Source organism: Cladosporium halotolerans (assembly GCF_011745625.1).
Source record: "Cladosporium halotolerans strain TM138-S3 chromosome Unknown Sca5, whole genome shotgun sequence".
Lineage (NCBI taxonomy): Eukaryota > Fungi > Ascomycota > Dothideomycetes > Cladosporiales > Cladosporiaceae > Cladosporium > Cladosporium halotolerans.
In genome coordinates, this window is record NW_027191456.1 from 893,774 (window position 1) to 907,391 (window position 13,618).

The 13,618-nt window shown below is 57.9% G+C and overlaps 4 protein-coding genes across 4 annotated transcripts; 1 reads left to right on the plus strand and 3 right to left on the minus strand.

Annotated features, from left to right (window-relative positions):
* Positions 1–255: 255 nt before the first annotated feature.
* Positions 256–2,699, minus strand: WHR41_02231 (uncharacterized protein; the record flags this gene model as incomplete). Its single annotated transcript, XM_069370837.1, has 4 exons — positions 1,906–2,699; positions 1,756–1,854; positions 1,633–1,700; positions 256–1,580 (listed from the first exon to the last, which is right to left on the minus strand). Exons 1-4 carry the CDS (start codon positions 2,235–2,237, stop codon positions 256–258), a joined length of 1,824 nt encoding a protein of 607 aa, XP_069232151.1. The 5' UTR covers positions 2,238–2,699.
* Positions 2,700–4,726: 2,027 nt separating this feature from the next.
* Positions 4,727–9,671, plus strand: WHR41_02232 (uncharacterized protein; the record flags this gene model as incomplete). The annotated part of the gene is made up of 10 exons (XM_069370838.1): positions 4,727–4,768; positions 4,824–4,967; positions 5,020–5,777; positions 5,948–6,039; positions 6,260–6,332; positions 6,383–6,529; positions 6,581–6,722; positions 6,934–8,054; positions 8,126–8,381; positions 8,437–9,671. Exons 2-10 carry the CDS (start codon positions 4,901–4,903, stop codon positions 9,669–9,671), a joined length of 3,891 nt encoding a protein of 1,296 aa, XP_069232311.1. The 5' UTR covers positions 4,727–4,768; positions 4,824–4,900.
* A 234-nt stretch (positions 9,672–9,905) lies between these two features.
* WHR41_02233 (uncharacterized protein) lies at positions 9,906–11,045 on the minus strand (the record flags this gene model as incomplete). Its single annotated transcript, XM_069370839.1, has 1 exon — positions 9,906–11,045. One exon carries the CDS (start codon positions 11,043–11,045, stop codon positions 9,906–9,908), a length of 1,140 nt encoding a protein of 379 aa, XP_069232310.1.
* Positions 11,046–11,740: 695 nt separating this feature from the next.
* On the minus strand, positions 11,741–13,459 carry WHR41_02234 (uncharacterized protein; the record flags this gene model as incomplete). Its single annotated transcript, XM_069370840.1, has 1 exon — positions 11,741–13,459. The coding sequence occupies one exon, from the start codon at positions 13,457–13,459 to the stop codon at positions 11,741–11,743; it is 1,719 nt and encodes a 572-aa protein (XP_069232309.1).
* Positions 13,460–13,618: the final 159 nt, after the last annotated feature.

Genomic DNA, 13,618 nt, shown 5'->3' on the forward strand with positions numbered 1-13,618 from the left:
CTGAGGAGTACAGATCTAAACAAATAGAGAAAAGATCTGTGAAGACAAATCCAACGACGAGTGGTGAAAACCTGTAATCTTTTCTTCTCCCATCTCTGTACTTTCGATACATCTCACGAAAACTCCCATCCTTCAACAATGAAGGAGAGCTCTCCATCCATACAATTGTCCATCCATTCCATCGATTACATCCCGTCTCCCATTGCTCTCCGTGATCCACACACCTCATCTCACCCCCCTCAAATCCGCTCGCGACTAAAGAACCCTCTTCCTCTTCCTCCCCTCCTCCCCCTCCCCCACCCCATCCTCGCCCTCCCTCTCCACCGTCTCCGCCGGATTCAGCAAGCTGTGCACATTGCTCGCCATGCTGCTCCTGCGCGTCGGCGGCGCCGTATCGATGCCCTTGAAAGGGAACCTCGCGCCCGGCAATTGCCAGCCGGGCGGCTCGAAACCGCTGCTGGGCGGGGAGGGCTGGCGCGAGCTGAGAGCCGAGGGGCGGGGCAGTTCGTACTGGGCCAGGGCGTCGCGGAGCTGCTGGTTTTCTTGCTGGTGGTGCGGGGGTTGCTGCTGGTGGTGGGAGGGGGGTGGGGGGAGGCGCGGCGAGGAGGGCCAGGCGGTCGAGTTGGCGCCCGAGGCGTAGGGGGAGGAGGTGTTGGGGTTTGGCGGGTTGTTGGTGCTGTAGGGATGGGTTGGGGGCGGGGGTGGGGCGCCGCCTTGCCAGCCTTGGAGGCGGATGTCGGCGGAGGTGTGGCGGCGGGGGAGGCCGGGGGATTCCATGTGTGAGAGCGGGTGTTGGGGTTGTTGTTGGTGTTGCTGCGGGGGTTGGGCCGGGGGAGGAGGAGGCGGTGGGTAGTTTGGTCGCGTGCTGGTCGAAGGCGAGTAGGCTTGGCTGGAGGTGCCTATGGAGCCGTAGCGGCGCGGGGAGACTTGGAGGTGGGCGGGGACGGGGTTGCGGAAGGAGTTGGGCCGGCCGGTGGTTTGGAGGGACGGACGGCGGGAGTCATCATATGGCCTTTGGTTCGGCGAGACGGGCACGCTGGGTTCCATTGGCCCCATGCTGTTGGCGAAGAAGCCTTGCTTGCTGAATGGCGATTCCTGTGAGTCTTCCAGCGCCCTCAGTCCCTCCATGTGTCGGGATATATCTTGACGCATTGCGTAAATATCCCGGTGAACGGGGTTGTCAGGATCCGGGACAAGTGCGAGAAGCTGCGTGGACAACTCGCTGTTCCACTGGTGGCATTTGACCAGCCCTTCCAGCAGAGACTGACACTTCATCGTCATTGTCGCATACGCTTCCTCAGTCCTGGACATCCGCGCGTACATGTCCTGCATGTTCCAGTCCATGACACTAAGCCTTGCCTCCAGCGGATCTGGCATTGGCTCCATGGGAGGTGCAGGTTGTGGTGGAGCGGGCATCTTTGGGGCCGTGGAAAACGAATCCCGATGTATCAAGGCATGCCTAGAGGCTCTTCTTTTGATTTCGCGGAGTCCGACCAGGTCGCCGCGTTTGAAATTCCCAGCGCCGTGTTTAAATTCCCATAAAGGCGAGTCAGGCGATCCCGTGTGGAAGACGTCGCTGACTGGATGGTGTTAGCTACGTTCGTCTCAAGCTCTGAGGGATGGTCACGCTACCTTTGTGAAAGCCGTACATGTTCAGTTGTCGAACGAAAGAAGATATGTTTGTGTGTTTAAAATATTGCCTGCTTCTGTCAGCATTCTCTGCAAGCTTGTATGCGGAAGTCGCAAATGCCATACGCAAGAACTTTTGAGAATTCGGAAGATGGAGACATGACGAAGCTCTCGTTCGAGCTCGACCATGAGATGAGATGCTGGATAGATTGATCTTCCAACATGCTGCAATCAAGTCAGCGACGACACCGTACACGAGATGCGATCAACACTGACTTGTAAAGCTTGTGTATAAATGCGGTCTGGACGACCTTTGGCTGTTGCGCCGCAGCGGCAGCTCCCACGAGCTGACTCGAGCTGCCATTTTGTCCATTCTGCCCCGACTGCTCGTTCTGCTGTTGCTCCGCCTGCCTGTCTCCGTTGGGGCTCGATTGAGGTGGGCCCATGGATGCGCTCGGCGGCTGGGATATCTCCATCTTGACGCCAGGGCTGTTCGAGTCTGCGGTGGTGGAGGGCAAGATGGGAAGAGTCCTGATCGCGGGTGGCTTCAAGCTTCTGGGCTCGCTCACGAACGGACTCCGTCTCAATGGTTCGGAGACAGATGCCATCGACCGGAGGATTTCTTGGGTAGCGGCGCAAGAGTTAGGGTCGTGGCGGAGTTAGATCCGCTATTAGTTGGCCGTTGAGTTCGTGTCGTGCGATGCGCTGAAGGGCGACTCCAGGCGCAAGCTGTATGCTCTAGGGAGGGCGCGTGGGCGGTGGGAGGTCGCGGCGGTGGGCGACTTCAGGACACATTCGAGGGGAGAAGCTCCATCGCAAGCGCAAGGGGTTCGCGCTGTTGCGCAGGACGGCCGACGCGGTGGTGAGCGAGGGCGGCGTTGAAGAGAGGGCCGAGTACGGGTGGTGTGAAGGTTTGAGAGGTTCAACGCGACGATCGGGCTAAGGGTGCGCTTGTGGTGCGCTTGCGGGGTTTGGGGCGGCAGGCAGGGTTATTGAGCCGAGAGGGACGGCGGACGGCGGACGGCGGACGGTGGTGGTGGGCGAGTGGCGGACTCGGGCGCTGGGCTGGCGCGACGGTGGCAGGACGGCGACAATGGATGGGCGCAACGAGAGACAGTGGTGGGAGGGCGCGGTATGGGGGTGTCTCGGGCGCGCAGGCGGCGGAGGGAGGCGTGGGAGGGAGCAGGGCGGGCACGGGATGAGACGACAGCTTGAGAGGCAGAGAGGGCCTGAGCCTGAGCCTGAGCCTGAGCCCTTCGCAGCGGAGCAGCTGGCGAGAGCTTGGGTGCAGCACTGCACTACGCGCAACACCAGGGACCACGCGAGTGGGACGGCGGGCGGCGGCCGCGGGTGGCCCAGTAATACTCGCTGCGGCAGGCGGCGGCCAAATAACATTGTCATTAGTCGACACTTCAACCACCCTCTCCACGCCCTCCATCACTGCCCCACCGCCTCGGACGAGGCTCCAGGGCTGCGCGGGCGATTTGCTGCGTTGGCGGGCGCAGAGAAAAATGGCCGCTCCTGTGTCCTGCAGCAACGCCTCCACTCCTCGAAGCCTAGCGCTGTCAACGCCCCGTCCAGCGAACCCCGATCGGCGTGAAGACGGCCAGCCCTGCGTGTCGTGCGTGTCTCGCCGATGCTGCCGATGCTCGCCGACGCTGATCGATGTTCTGAACCTTCGAGTCTTTCTCCGAACCTCCTGACCTCAGCTGCGTTGCCGCTCTCTGTGCTGTACGCTCAAGCGCAGCCGCGCTCCCATCTCCCGCGCGCGCCTTGCATGCACCGCTGAAACTGCCAGCTCGCACCCGGCCCACCACCCCGGCGCTCTCCCTGCCCACGGCTCTGGGGCGCGTGTGCGGCCACAGGAAACCCGGCTGGTCGCACCGGCGCCGCGCAGGCGTCGTGCATCCGCCCGCTCGTGGCTTCCCACACGAGAGACGGCGCGGCCGTGATCAAACCTGGGACCCTCCCCGGAATGGTCTAGACAATGTCCTGCCATTTCCCGTTGGCTTTCTCTGACGTGTGGGTGACTGTGTTACTGCGAGTGGCCTATCGTATACCGTCGTACATGTACAGGAACCTTGTTGGAGAGCAATTAATTTGGGGATTGATGGGTTTGGCTTTGAGCAAGAAATCTCAGAACAGCCACATTGATCGGTTGATGTTGAAGCATAGTCACGTGCCCACCTTGGTCGTGCAGCTGCTTTCTCAATTTATCACAGATTCCCAGCTTGCATTGGCGCAGTGGGTCGCGGCTTCTCCTGGCAACTGCGTTGGTCCAGCTCGTTAACGAACCTTGCGAAGAGTCACCGTGTCGATTGCGAAAAGAAAAAAAAAAGACACATCGAGAGCCTCACGAGTAATTCGTCGGGCAGATATGCATAACCAGCAAGGTTTCCCCGGATCTGCCTCAGGTACCGCGTGCCCTTCGGGTAATCCAATGCCGCAAGAAGTCAGGCCAGATCACATACTCCTTCTGGAAGCCAGCATTCGGAAATTGAGCTCTCAACGCGTTGCACCTCATGAACAACGCCGTCAATGCAGTATTCCGGACCGGGTCATCCTTCTTTGGACGCCTCAACACGGCACAAAATAGGCTTTGCATCTGACCCAGCGTCACGTTCCCAACGCCTACCTCTCTCGTCGCCTGCCGTCAATATTCAGAGGCGTTACTGTCATGTCGTCACGTTCTTCTCTCGGAGACTTGGTGTCTGCACAATGCTCAAGCGCTTCGAGTGCTGCGAACGCTGGTTGCTCATCACCAGTGTAGACCTGGACTGATTACTCACATCGCACTGCACCACAGAAGAGACGAATTTCCTCCAGTTTCCTGAATGGCCCTCTTGCTCCAAATACATTGAGACTGCCGAAAGTGAAGGCGCGCATAATCCAAGCTATCAAAACAGTGCCAAGCGGAAGTCGCGTTCACCCATTCGTCGAATTCAAGGCAAACTGTCTGATGGAATTCATTATCCGTCAAAATACGGCCATTAGCGATGTCTTCCCTTGCCCGTCGGAGAGGTAAGCGCTGAAAAGACTGCACTGATGTTGATGCTTAGCATTCCAGTCATTCCGGCCACCTACGAGGCTACCTAGGGTGAAGCTGGAATGCACCTCCAACCGCGTAGAGAGGCTGCTCGTAGGAGACCCTTTCCCTCTCGATTTCCCATACTTATCTTTAACGTTAAATCTAGAGTCTATGCGAACGGTCTGAACTTTGCAGCATACAGTCAACCGCTATCGTGCTCTCTCTCAGATTGATCTCGCGAACATGCGGCGCGCTCGCACAATATGCGCAACTATCTGTGCGACTATTCTCACGTCGACTATAGCCGCTGGTACGATACCCCAGAGATTTTGCAACTCATTCATCCCTCGCTGACTTGCTAGATGTGCCTGTCATTACCGTTACGGTCCGACAGACCTGCGAGTCCACCACCATTTTCCCGACCTGGGGTTGGGTCACGACCAACGGAACGACAAGCCCGTACACTTTCACTTCTTCGACAAACGCGGCCTCCAGCACTTTTGGTGTCTCCAGTACCAGTCTTCCAATTCCGATCTCTTCGTCATCTTCACCCGCTGGTGTGTCCTCAACGCCAGTGATTAGCAGCAGCCAAAGCTCGTCAATCAGCTCTATTCCTTCGACAACCCAGTCGAGCTTTGTAGCGAGCTCCAGCCTCTCATCTACATCGCAAGGTGAGTCTACGTCCGACGAGAATCCACCTGCGTACACTTCCGAGAATCCACCCGCGTACACCTCCGAGGAGAGCCCACCCGCATACACTCTCACTGAGCCGCCCACCGGAACAACGACCACGGACTCCGCGCCCTCGACCACGACAAGCGTCTGCGTCACCGCCACCCCGGCCGAAATCGCTTGCCCGGCCTCAAACGGCACAGAATACACGCCCGCCGGCGCTTGCATCGGTTCTGTGGACACCTTCGTCGTCTTCTGCGACCTCGAGCTCACCGCTGGCGGCCTCATTCTTTACGACGACATCGACACGGAAGAGGATTGCATCGGGCAGTGCGCGCAGAAGCCCACTTGCGTGGCCGCCGCGTTCGACATGAGCGACGACTCGTGCTACGAGATCAATTCGGTCCTGCCAGGCAATGCGACGGCGAGGCCGAATCTGATCTTCGCTGTGCGTGCGGCGCAGTACTATCCTGATGCTCCGCCGTCGAGCTCGTCGTCTGTGGTGGCAAGCAGTTCTGGGTCCCCAGCTGCACCTTTTACCCCTCCGACAACGAGCTCTTCCAGTACGCCCGTCAGCAGCAGCTCGTCCACCACAAGCAGCAACATCATCCCACCTAGCCCGACCGGTCCGAGCAGCTCGACGTCAACCGCGCGCCTAAGCACTACCTCTTCGGCGATGGGAGCTCCGACGACTACGACTACCAGTACTAGTTCGTCTCCGCCTGTGTTATCGACTTCTACGACCACGAGGATGGATGATTCGACGACGCCGCTTGCCACTACTTCCTCAGTGGTGGAAGAAAGCACCACGTCCAGCATGGAGCCTGCGAGCAGCTCCAGTACGACTCCTAGCGTGTCGTCTACTAGTGTCGCAACTACTAGCACTACATCGACGACGACTACGAGCTCGACAACGGTTGTGACTTCCAGTAGGACAACGAGTGCCACGTCTATCCAGATGTCAAGTTCGACGGCGTCATCGACATCGACGACTTCGCTGATGGTGAGCTCGACCACTTCCTCATCAATCATCAACTCTAGTACCACCGCTAGTACGACTACTACTGTGACCACCACCACTTCGAGCGTCACGAGCAAGTCAAGCAGTTCATCTACGACCCCTGCGATCACGAGTACTCCCACATCCACAACTTCAAGCCCAGTCCCATCGTCAAGCAGTACTACTACGAGCTCTGTAATGTCAACTTCCTCTACATCAACAATATCGAGCCCAGTCCCATCATCGAGTAGTACTACCACGAGCCCTGCAATATCGACGTCTTCCTCGTCGACAACATCAACTACATCTCCCAGCATGACGATGACAACTACAATCTCGACGACGGCTATGACTACCACGTCATCGTCCTCATCGAGCTCATCCACTTCGCCTGTCCCCACACTGTGCCCTGATCGCAACATGACAACATACTCCGTCGACAACATTAATGAATACCTTATCTATTGCGACGTCGACTCTCCAGGCGCATATCGAAACACACGACTGCCGAATTTCATCGCATGCATCAGTGCTTGCGACGCGGATGGACTATGCACTGGTGTATCGTACTCCAGCGGGACCTGTTTCTTTTCGCTTCCTTCAGCCCGCCTAGTCTCCTCGTCTGGGGTGCAATTTGCGCGAAGAGTCCCACCTGGCGGATTTCCGTCCACGAGCTCATCCTCAAGCACATCTGAATCCTCGAGCTCTGCGCCTCCCCCGAGCTCGACTTCCGGCTCTTGCCCCGGCCCGTCGACGTACGAGACCGGCGGCGAGCAGTATGACATCCGGTGCGATTCGGACTCCAGCGGCAACGGCGGCGGCGCTTTCAACAGAGCCGAATTCATTTCGGGCAACTACACGCAATGCGGAGACCTCTGCGCCAGCAACGTCGAGTGCGGCGCCTGGGTCTGGGTGCCCATCCCGTCAGTAGGCTTCTCCTGCTTCCTCAAGCGCACTCCTCAATCGTTCGTCCAGGGTTCCGACGGAATGGTCGCTGGCATCTTGGTCGGCTCCAAAGCTTCCGCCACGGCAAGCGCCACTCCCACGGCTCCTCCGCCGTTGGAGCCCGAACCCTGTCCAAGCAGCAACGGCACGAGCTTCGCCGACTCGGAGGGTGTTCGGTACACCGTCTACTGCGACGTCGAGTCCGAGCCGCAGTCTTTCGGCGGCGATCTGATGCCTAGCTTCGGCGCTTGTATTGCTGCGTGCCGCGAGCAGTCGACATACTGTGGTGCCGTGTCGTATTCTGGCGTTGCTTGCTACTTCAAGCCGCCGCCCACTTCGTTGTTTAGCCAGGGCAATGTGCGGCTGGCGGTTAGGGAGCCAGAAGGATCAAGCTCCAGCTCGACGACGTCTCATGACAGCACTTCGACCCATTCGACCACGACGACCTCCACCGACCATTCGTCTTCGACGTCTGAGAGCCACACCACTTCTCACGATCCTTCCACAAGCTCCTCGTCGAGCGAAGTCCCAAGCACGACGAGCGAGACGACCACGACGTCCGAATCTAGCTCTTCAGAGACCTCTAGTACCCCTGAGCCTAGCACGACAAGCTCGTCTACCACTACTGAAATACCCTCGTCCACAGAGTCTACGACGACGACGACGACGTCTAGTACTTCGGAAACAACGACGTGTGTTCTATCATCCGGCTACGTGACGGACCAGAGGCTGACTTTGTGCGTGCAGGACGGAGACAACGACTTCTACGACCAGCGAAACGTAAGTCTGATAGCCCTGATTACATGTTTTCGTCCTTTGTATGGTGAGACACCTTCTAACTTGCGTTGTAGAACGACTTCAACCACTACCACTACGACTTCGACTACCACAACTTCAACTACCACCACAACTCCAGATATCACGACAACTTCGACCACCGCCACGACTTCAACGACCACCACAACTCCAAGTACCACTACTACTTCGACTGCCACTACAACTTCGACTACCACCACTACTTCAACGACTACGACCTCAACCACGACTACAACTTCAACTACCACCACTACCACCACCACCACGACCTCGAGCGCCCCTTCTTCCACCGTCTCTTGCCTGTCTCAAGCTCAGACTTCAGACAACTCGACCAAGACTACGCAAGACGGATCAATCTTCCGGGTTCTGTGCGGCCGGGATTTCCCTGGTAGCGACATGACCGGCATCAGCTTGTCCCAAGCCCCCGACTTTGACTCGTGCCTTCAATACTGCGTAGCACAGGGTACGGCTTGCGCGGGTATCACCTTCGGGCTGTTTGGTTCCTCTACTGTCGAGTGTAATCTGCACTCTAAGATGCTGGAAGCATCTGGCGCTGCTCCTGATGTGGTCGCGGCTGTGAGAGAAACTGGGCCCGGCGGTTTGCCCTCTAGGAGGAATCTTGTGGTGAACGGAGGCTTTGACAGCAGCTTGTCACCTTGGACTTCCAGTACGGGCGATTATGGCGCTGTTTTCGTCGCTTCCAACGGCAATGCAAGCGCCTTGTTTGCGCTAAATCCAGTACGCACCCGCCAGCGCGTGAAACGCTCGCACGTAAGATCGATTATCTTAACTCTGACCGAGAACTTCGCGGACCCTCTCATGGAGGATTCTCCTTATTTCATGTCTCTCGACCTTGGGATCCTGAAGTCTGGGTCAAGCTCGGTCAGCTGCCAGTTCCTTGTCTACGATGGCATTGGCGACACTTTCTACAGTCAATACGTCTCAAATGTACTCACAAGCGTCCGGACAATCTACGCTAGCGGTACCACTACGAGTGGTAGCATAGCGCAGCTCTTGTTCTATGTTCAATGCTCAGGGAGTGTTGATATTACCGTCTCTCTCGACAACGCCTTTTTCGGAATATTCCCTTACAGCACCGGCACCGGCATCTGCACCCCGAGCGGCCAAGTCCTGCAAAACAGCGGCTTCGACAGCGTCTTCACGCCGTGGGTCACATCGCAGGGCAGCGCAGTCAGCGCGTCCTTCTCGATCGACAACAACCGCGCCCTGGTCTCCTTCGACGCCGGCCGCGGCACCGGTGACGACCCCGCAAGACTCGCCCAGGCGCTCGTCATCCGCCCCAGCCCCACATACCCTTCCTACCATCTCTATGCCTACCTCCGCTTCGAGCGTGCTGCTGGAAGCTGCTCGGTGAATTTCCGTACGGACGTAGACCAGATTTACAACACTGGCCAGATAACGACGACGCGCTTCCTCGAAGTCAACTACAGGGGCTCCTTCGGGATCAGCTCGGGCGAATTCTGGGTCGTTCTCGATTGTTACCCGGGTGGGGACGCCCGTATTTACGTCGACACCGTTGCGCTGTATATCGATCCGGACCCGGATTGTCGCCCTGCTTAAGTGAAGGCCTGCAGGGCGTCACCAGGAAGTTGCTGCTGGGATGGTCGACTTCGACGTCGGACGGAAATCATCTGCGAACGCTTGACAGAAGGAAAAGCGGCCGAACGAAGGGAAGGATCCATTTGCACGAGTTCGCCGGAACCAGCACAAGTGTCGTACAACAACTCCATAGCTTCCTTCCCATAGTTAATCCCAGCATCTTCCTCTCACAACCCCGCCCACCACCTTCCACCCTCAAACCTCATACATCCGCTCCATACACTGCAAATCCCAAAACGAACCCAAAACCATAAACTCCAGCATAAAATACACCACCCACGCAAACCCCACCGCCCTCCAAACCCCCTCCTCACACCTCGTCCACGGCACTCCCAACCTCCCCCTCAGCCCAAAAAACCCCGCCTGCACCCCCTGCTCCAGCAACATAAAAGCCGCAAATCCCAAAAACGTCCCCACCGGCCTCACCCCGCCCTCGCACATCCCCGCCCGCCACCCCGTTACGGCGTGCATGCAGCCCGACAAAAAGAACGCCCCCAGCACGATCGCCGCTCTCCCCAGATCGCTCGCTTTTCGCAGCCCGAGAACCCGCTCCGTGAACGCGGCCGCGTGGATCGTCAACGCGCGCCGCATCGCTTGGTGCCAGAAGTGGCTGTACCACCTCCGCAAACTGTAGGCTTGCGCGAGGGAGCCGAAGAGCGGCGGCCAGGCGGCGGGCGGCGAGTTGAAGATGCCTACGGCGATGAGGGAGCAGAAGGCGTGCGCGCCGTTGATTACGAGCGCGGAGCCCGCGTGCGAGTAGAAGGCGAGGGTGGTGCGGAGCCAGAGGTGGCGGGGCGTGAGGGTGCGGGCGAGGAGTTGGGGGAGGAGGTAGGTTTGGGCGGGCGTCCAGTCGGCGCTGGTGAGCTTAGGGGGGTAGAAGGATTCGCCGGTGCGGATGTAGAGCCAGAAGGTTGTGAGGAGGGTGAGGAGGGTGAGGCGGCGGGAGAGGAATTGGCGTTTGGTTGTGGTTTGGGGATAGGGGCGGTAGGGTTTTGTGCCCATGCGCGGGGAGAAGAGGGCGTTGATGCCCCAGTGGAGTTTTTGGAGGGGTTGTGTGAGGGTTGCTGGGGGAGTGAGGTTGAGCAGGACGAGGTAGCAGTTTGTGTGGAAGGCAAGGCCGAACATGTAGTCTGCCCAGCCGGCTTCCTCGTAGGTTTGGCGAGAGTTTCGTCGGATGGATTCCATGCATAGTGCTATTGTGATGGCTGAAGCTGCTAGCCGGGTGTTGTGTGCTGTCGAAGGAACGAATGCTAGAGTGGTGGCGGTGATCGTGTGGCCTACCAGAGCTGGTGCGAACTGGTTCGCCACGAATTGTACCAGGTATCGCAACACCATGATTGCGTTTCTGAAGCAGGAGTTTTGTCGGAGTTGCCGCCCTCTCCGTGCGCTGAATCACGAAGGAGACATGTTCCCCAAGCGCTCGTAGCTAAACCCATATGGCCTACCTTAAGTTTCCCTTTGTCCAAAATGTTGGTTTCACGCGTCAAGCGCTGCTGCTAACGTGTGATGTTGCTGCTTTGTCTCTTTGTTACACACTCAAGCTTCGAGCTTGATATTGTTCAGACTCCTCACATAAGGCTCGCCAGCGAGGAGGCATCCACGTCTCTTTCCGTCGCAAACATCTCATCAGTCACGTTTCATCGTTTGAACTCCCTTCATCATGAAACTCATCGTCGTCCTCGCCCTCATCATGGCGTTCTTCGCCAGCTCCGCCCTCGCCGGCTTCAAGAACGGCAAGCCTCAGTCATTGTGAGTTCGCCACGCATATTGATGTTTATCAGCAGCACGCTGACTCTTGTTCGACAGCCTGGCTATCTACGATACCGTGGGCAGGAAGTGCACCTACGGCGTCAACAAGAAGACGGGCCGCTGCAAAACCCACAAGTGAGAGGCTTAGCGGTGGACTGGAATGTAGCTGGATTGTTGGCTTGCGGATTGGGGCGATGAGCATACTACTGTACAGTGTCTTAGTAATGAGAAATACCAATTGTAGCAATCTCGTGTGTCGAAGTCGTTCGCACTGTTGCCCCTCACGACACGCAACATGCCTTGTCGTCCACGTTTTGTTTTCTGATAGGACTCCCCGTCTGCTCTGTCCTACAAAAGCACGAGACCTCCACATCCACGTCCGCAATCGCCCTCGCCTGCTTCAGCGGCAACTCCAGCATCTTCGCCTCTTTCAGCCGTCCCAACTTCATCAAGCACTCATACAACCCAGCCAGCGCCCAGATATTGTTCGGATGACAATGCCCACGAGGCAGCAGCGTGCTCCCGATCCCCAGATCATCAGCATACGCGTCCGCAGCTTCTTCCACACGGCCTTGCTCCAGCAGCAGCGCCGCGTACGCGTGCCGCGTCGGCTGCATCCAGCCCCAGGGCTCGCTGTAGAGCAGGTTGTCGTCGTGCTCGATCGATTTCCTGAGGTGCTCGAAGGCGAGGTCGTAGTTGCCGCGGCGGTACTCGATTTCGCCTGCGAGCATGGCTTGCGCCACTTTGAGCTCGTCGGCGCAGTTGTTGGGGTAGTCGTAGCGGTTCTCGGGGACGCGGGCCTGCGCTTGGGCGAAGAGGGACTGCTCGTGCTCTGCTTCGGCGACGCGTCCTGTCGCGGCGTAGGCGACGCCTCGGGCGTAGTGTAGCGTTGCGACTGTGACGCAATAAAGTTCTGCGTCTTTGGGCATAGGCAGGCTGAGGATGTCCTCCCACCGCCCGAACCGGATGAGCACGTGAGCGCGCACTCCGATAAATGCCTCGAGCCAGTCGGCCATGGGAGGAGACTTGATGCGTAGCAGATCCTCCGGTAAGGAATCTTCAAGTCTGGCGGTGTACTCCAGGGCGACCTGGGATTTGCCGCACAGCATGGCGGCGTAGATGAGCGAGTGCATGTCGTGCACGCGGTAGAGCGTGTACATGTTCAGGGCGCCCACTTTGTCCAGATACTTGTCGTCGCCCACGATTGCGCGGGCGTTGGCGTCGATGGCATTACGATAGTCGCCTACCAAGACGTCCAGATGAGACGGCATATGCGTGAGGTGGCCGGCCTCGGGCACCAAGAAACGCAGGCGGTCGGCGGCTTTGAGTCCGAGTTCGGGTTCACGGGTCATCTCGATCATATGGATGTAAAGGTGTAAGAGTCCTGGGTGGTCCCAGGCGCCGTCGAGAGTGAATGCACGGTCGAGCACCTTCTTTACCTCCTGTCCGTGGGATCCTGGCGCGGGCTCTCCAGTGTAAGGATCCCATAACTTCCACGGAGTGAGATTCATGAGAGACTCAGCATAAAGCACAGCGACATCAAGGTCATTTGCAAAAGCCTCATACACATTCCGCATGCTCTTCGAGTACTCCAAATCCCACGATTTCATATCGTCCGATGGATCCGGCCGTGGATACCGAGTGGCAAGCGCTCGAACCAATGCCTGTTCCACAGGGCCAGCAGCATCCGAATGAGCAATAGCCTGCCTTGAAGCCTCGTAAGCCCTTGCTGTCGAATGCTTCAGGTCTTCCTTGTCATGAAGCTCCCAGGGCTTATTGTAGTAAGCTCCGGCGGAATACGCAACGCCCCAGTAGCCCATGGCGGACTTCGCATCTGCGGCAATGACGCGCTCGAAACAAGAGAGAGCCTCGGGGCGGTTGAAACCGTAGGACCATACCATGCCGCGGTCGAACCATAGTTGCGCCGTTGGGTTGTCGGTGGTGATGGCGCGGTGGAAAGAGCCGAGGTCGAAGTAGTCGTCGTCCGCTGTGTCGGCCATCTTGACCGGTTTGTGGGCGCGGATCACCATGTCCAGAATAGATTGATTCGTATATGAATGTTTATTAAGAGAGAAGCGCCAGAGTGGCAAGTTTATGTATCCGGAGACAATGGCATGAACCCACCGTTGTATGTTCTGCCCTATAAGCACGCACAGCGG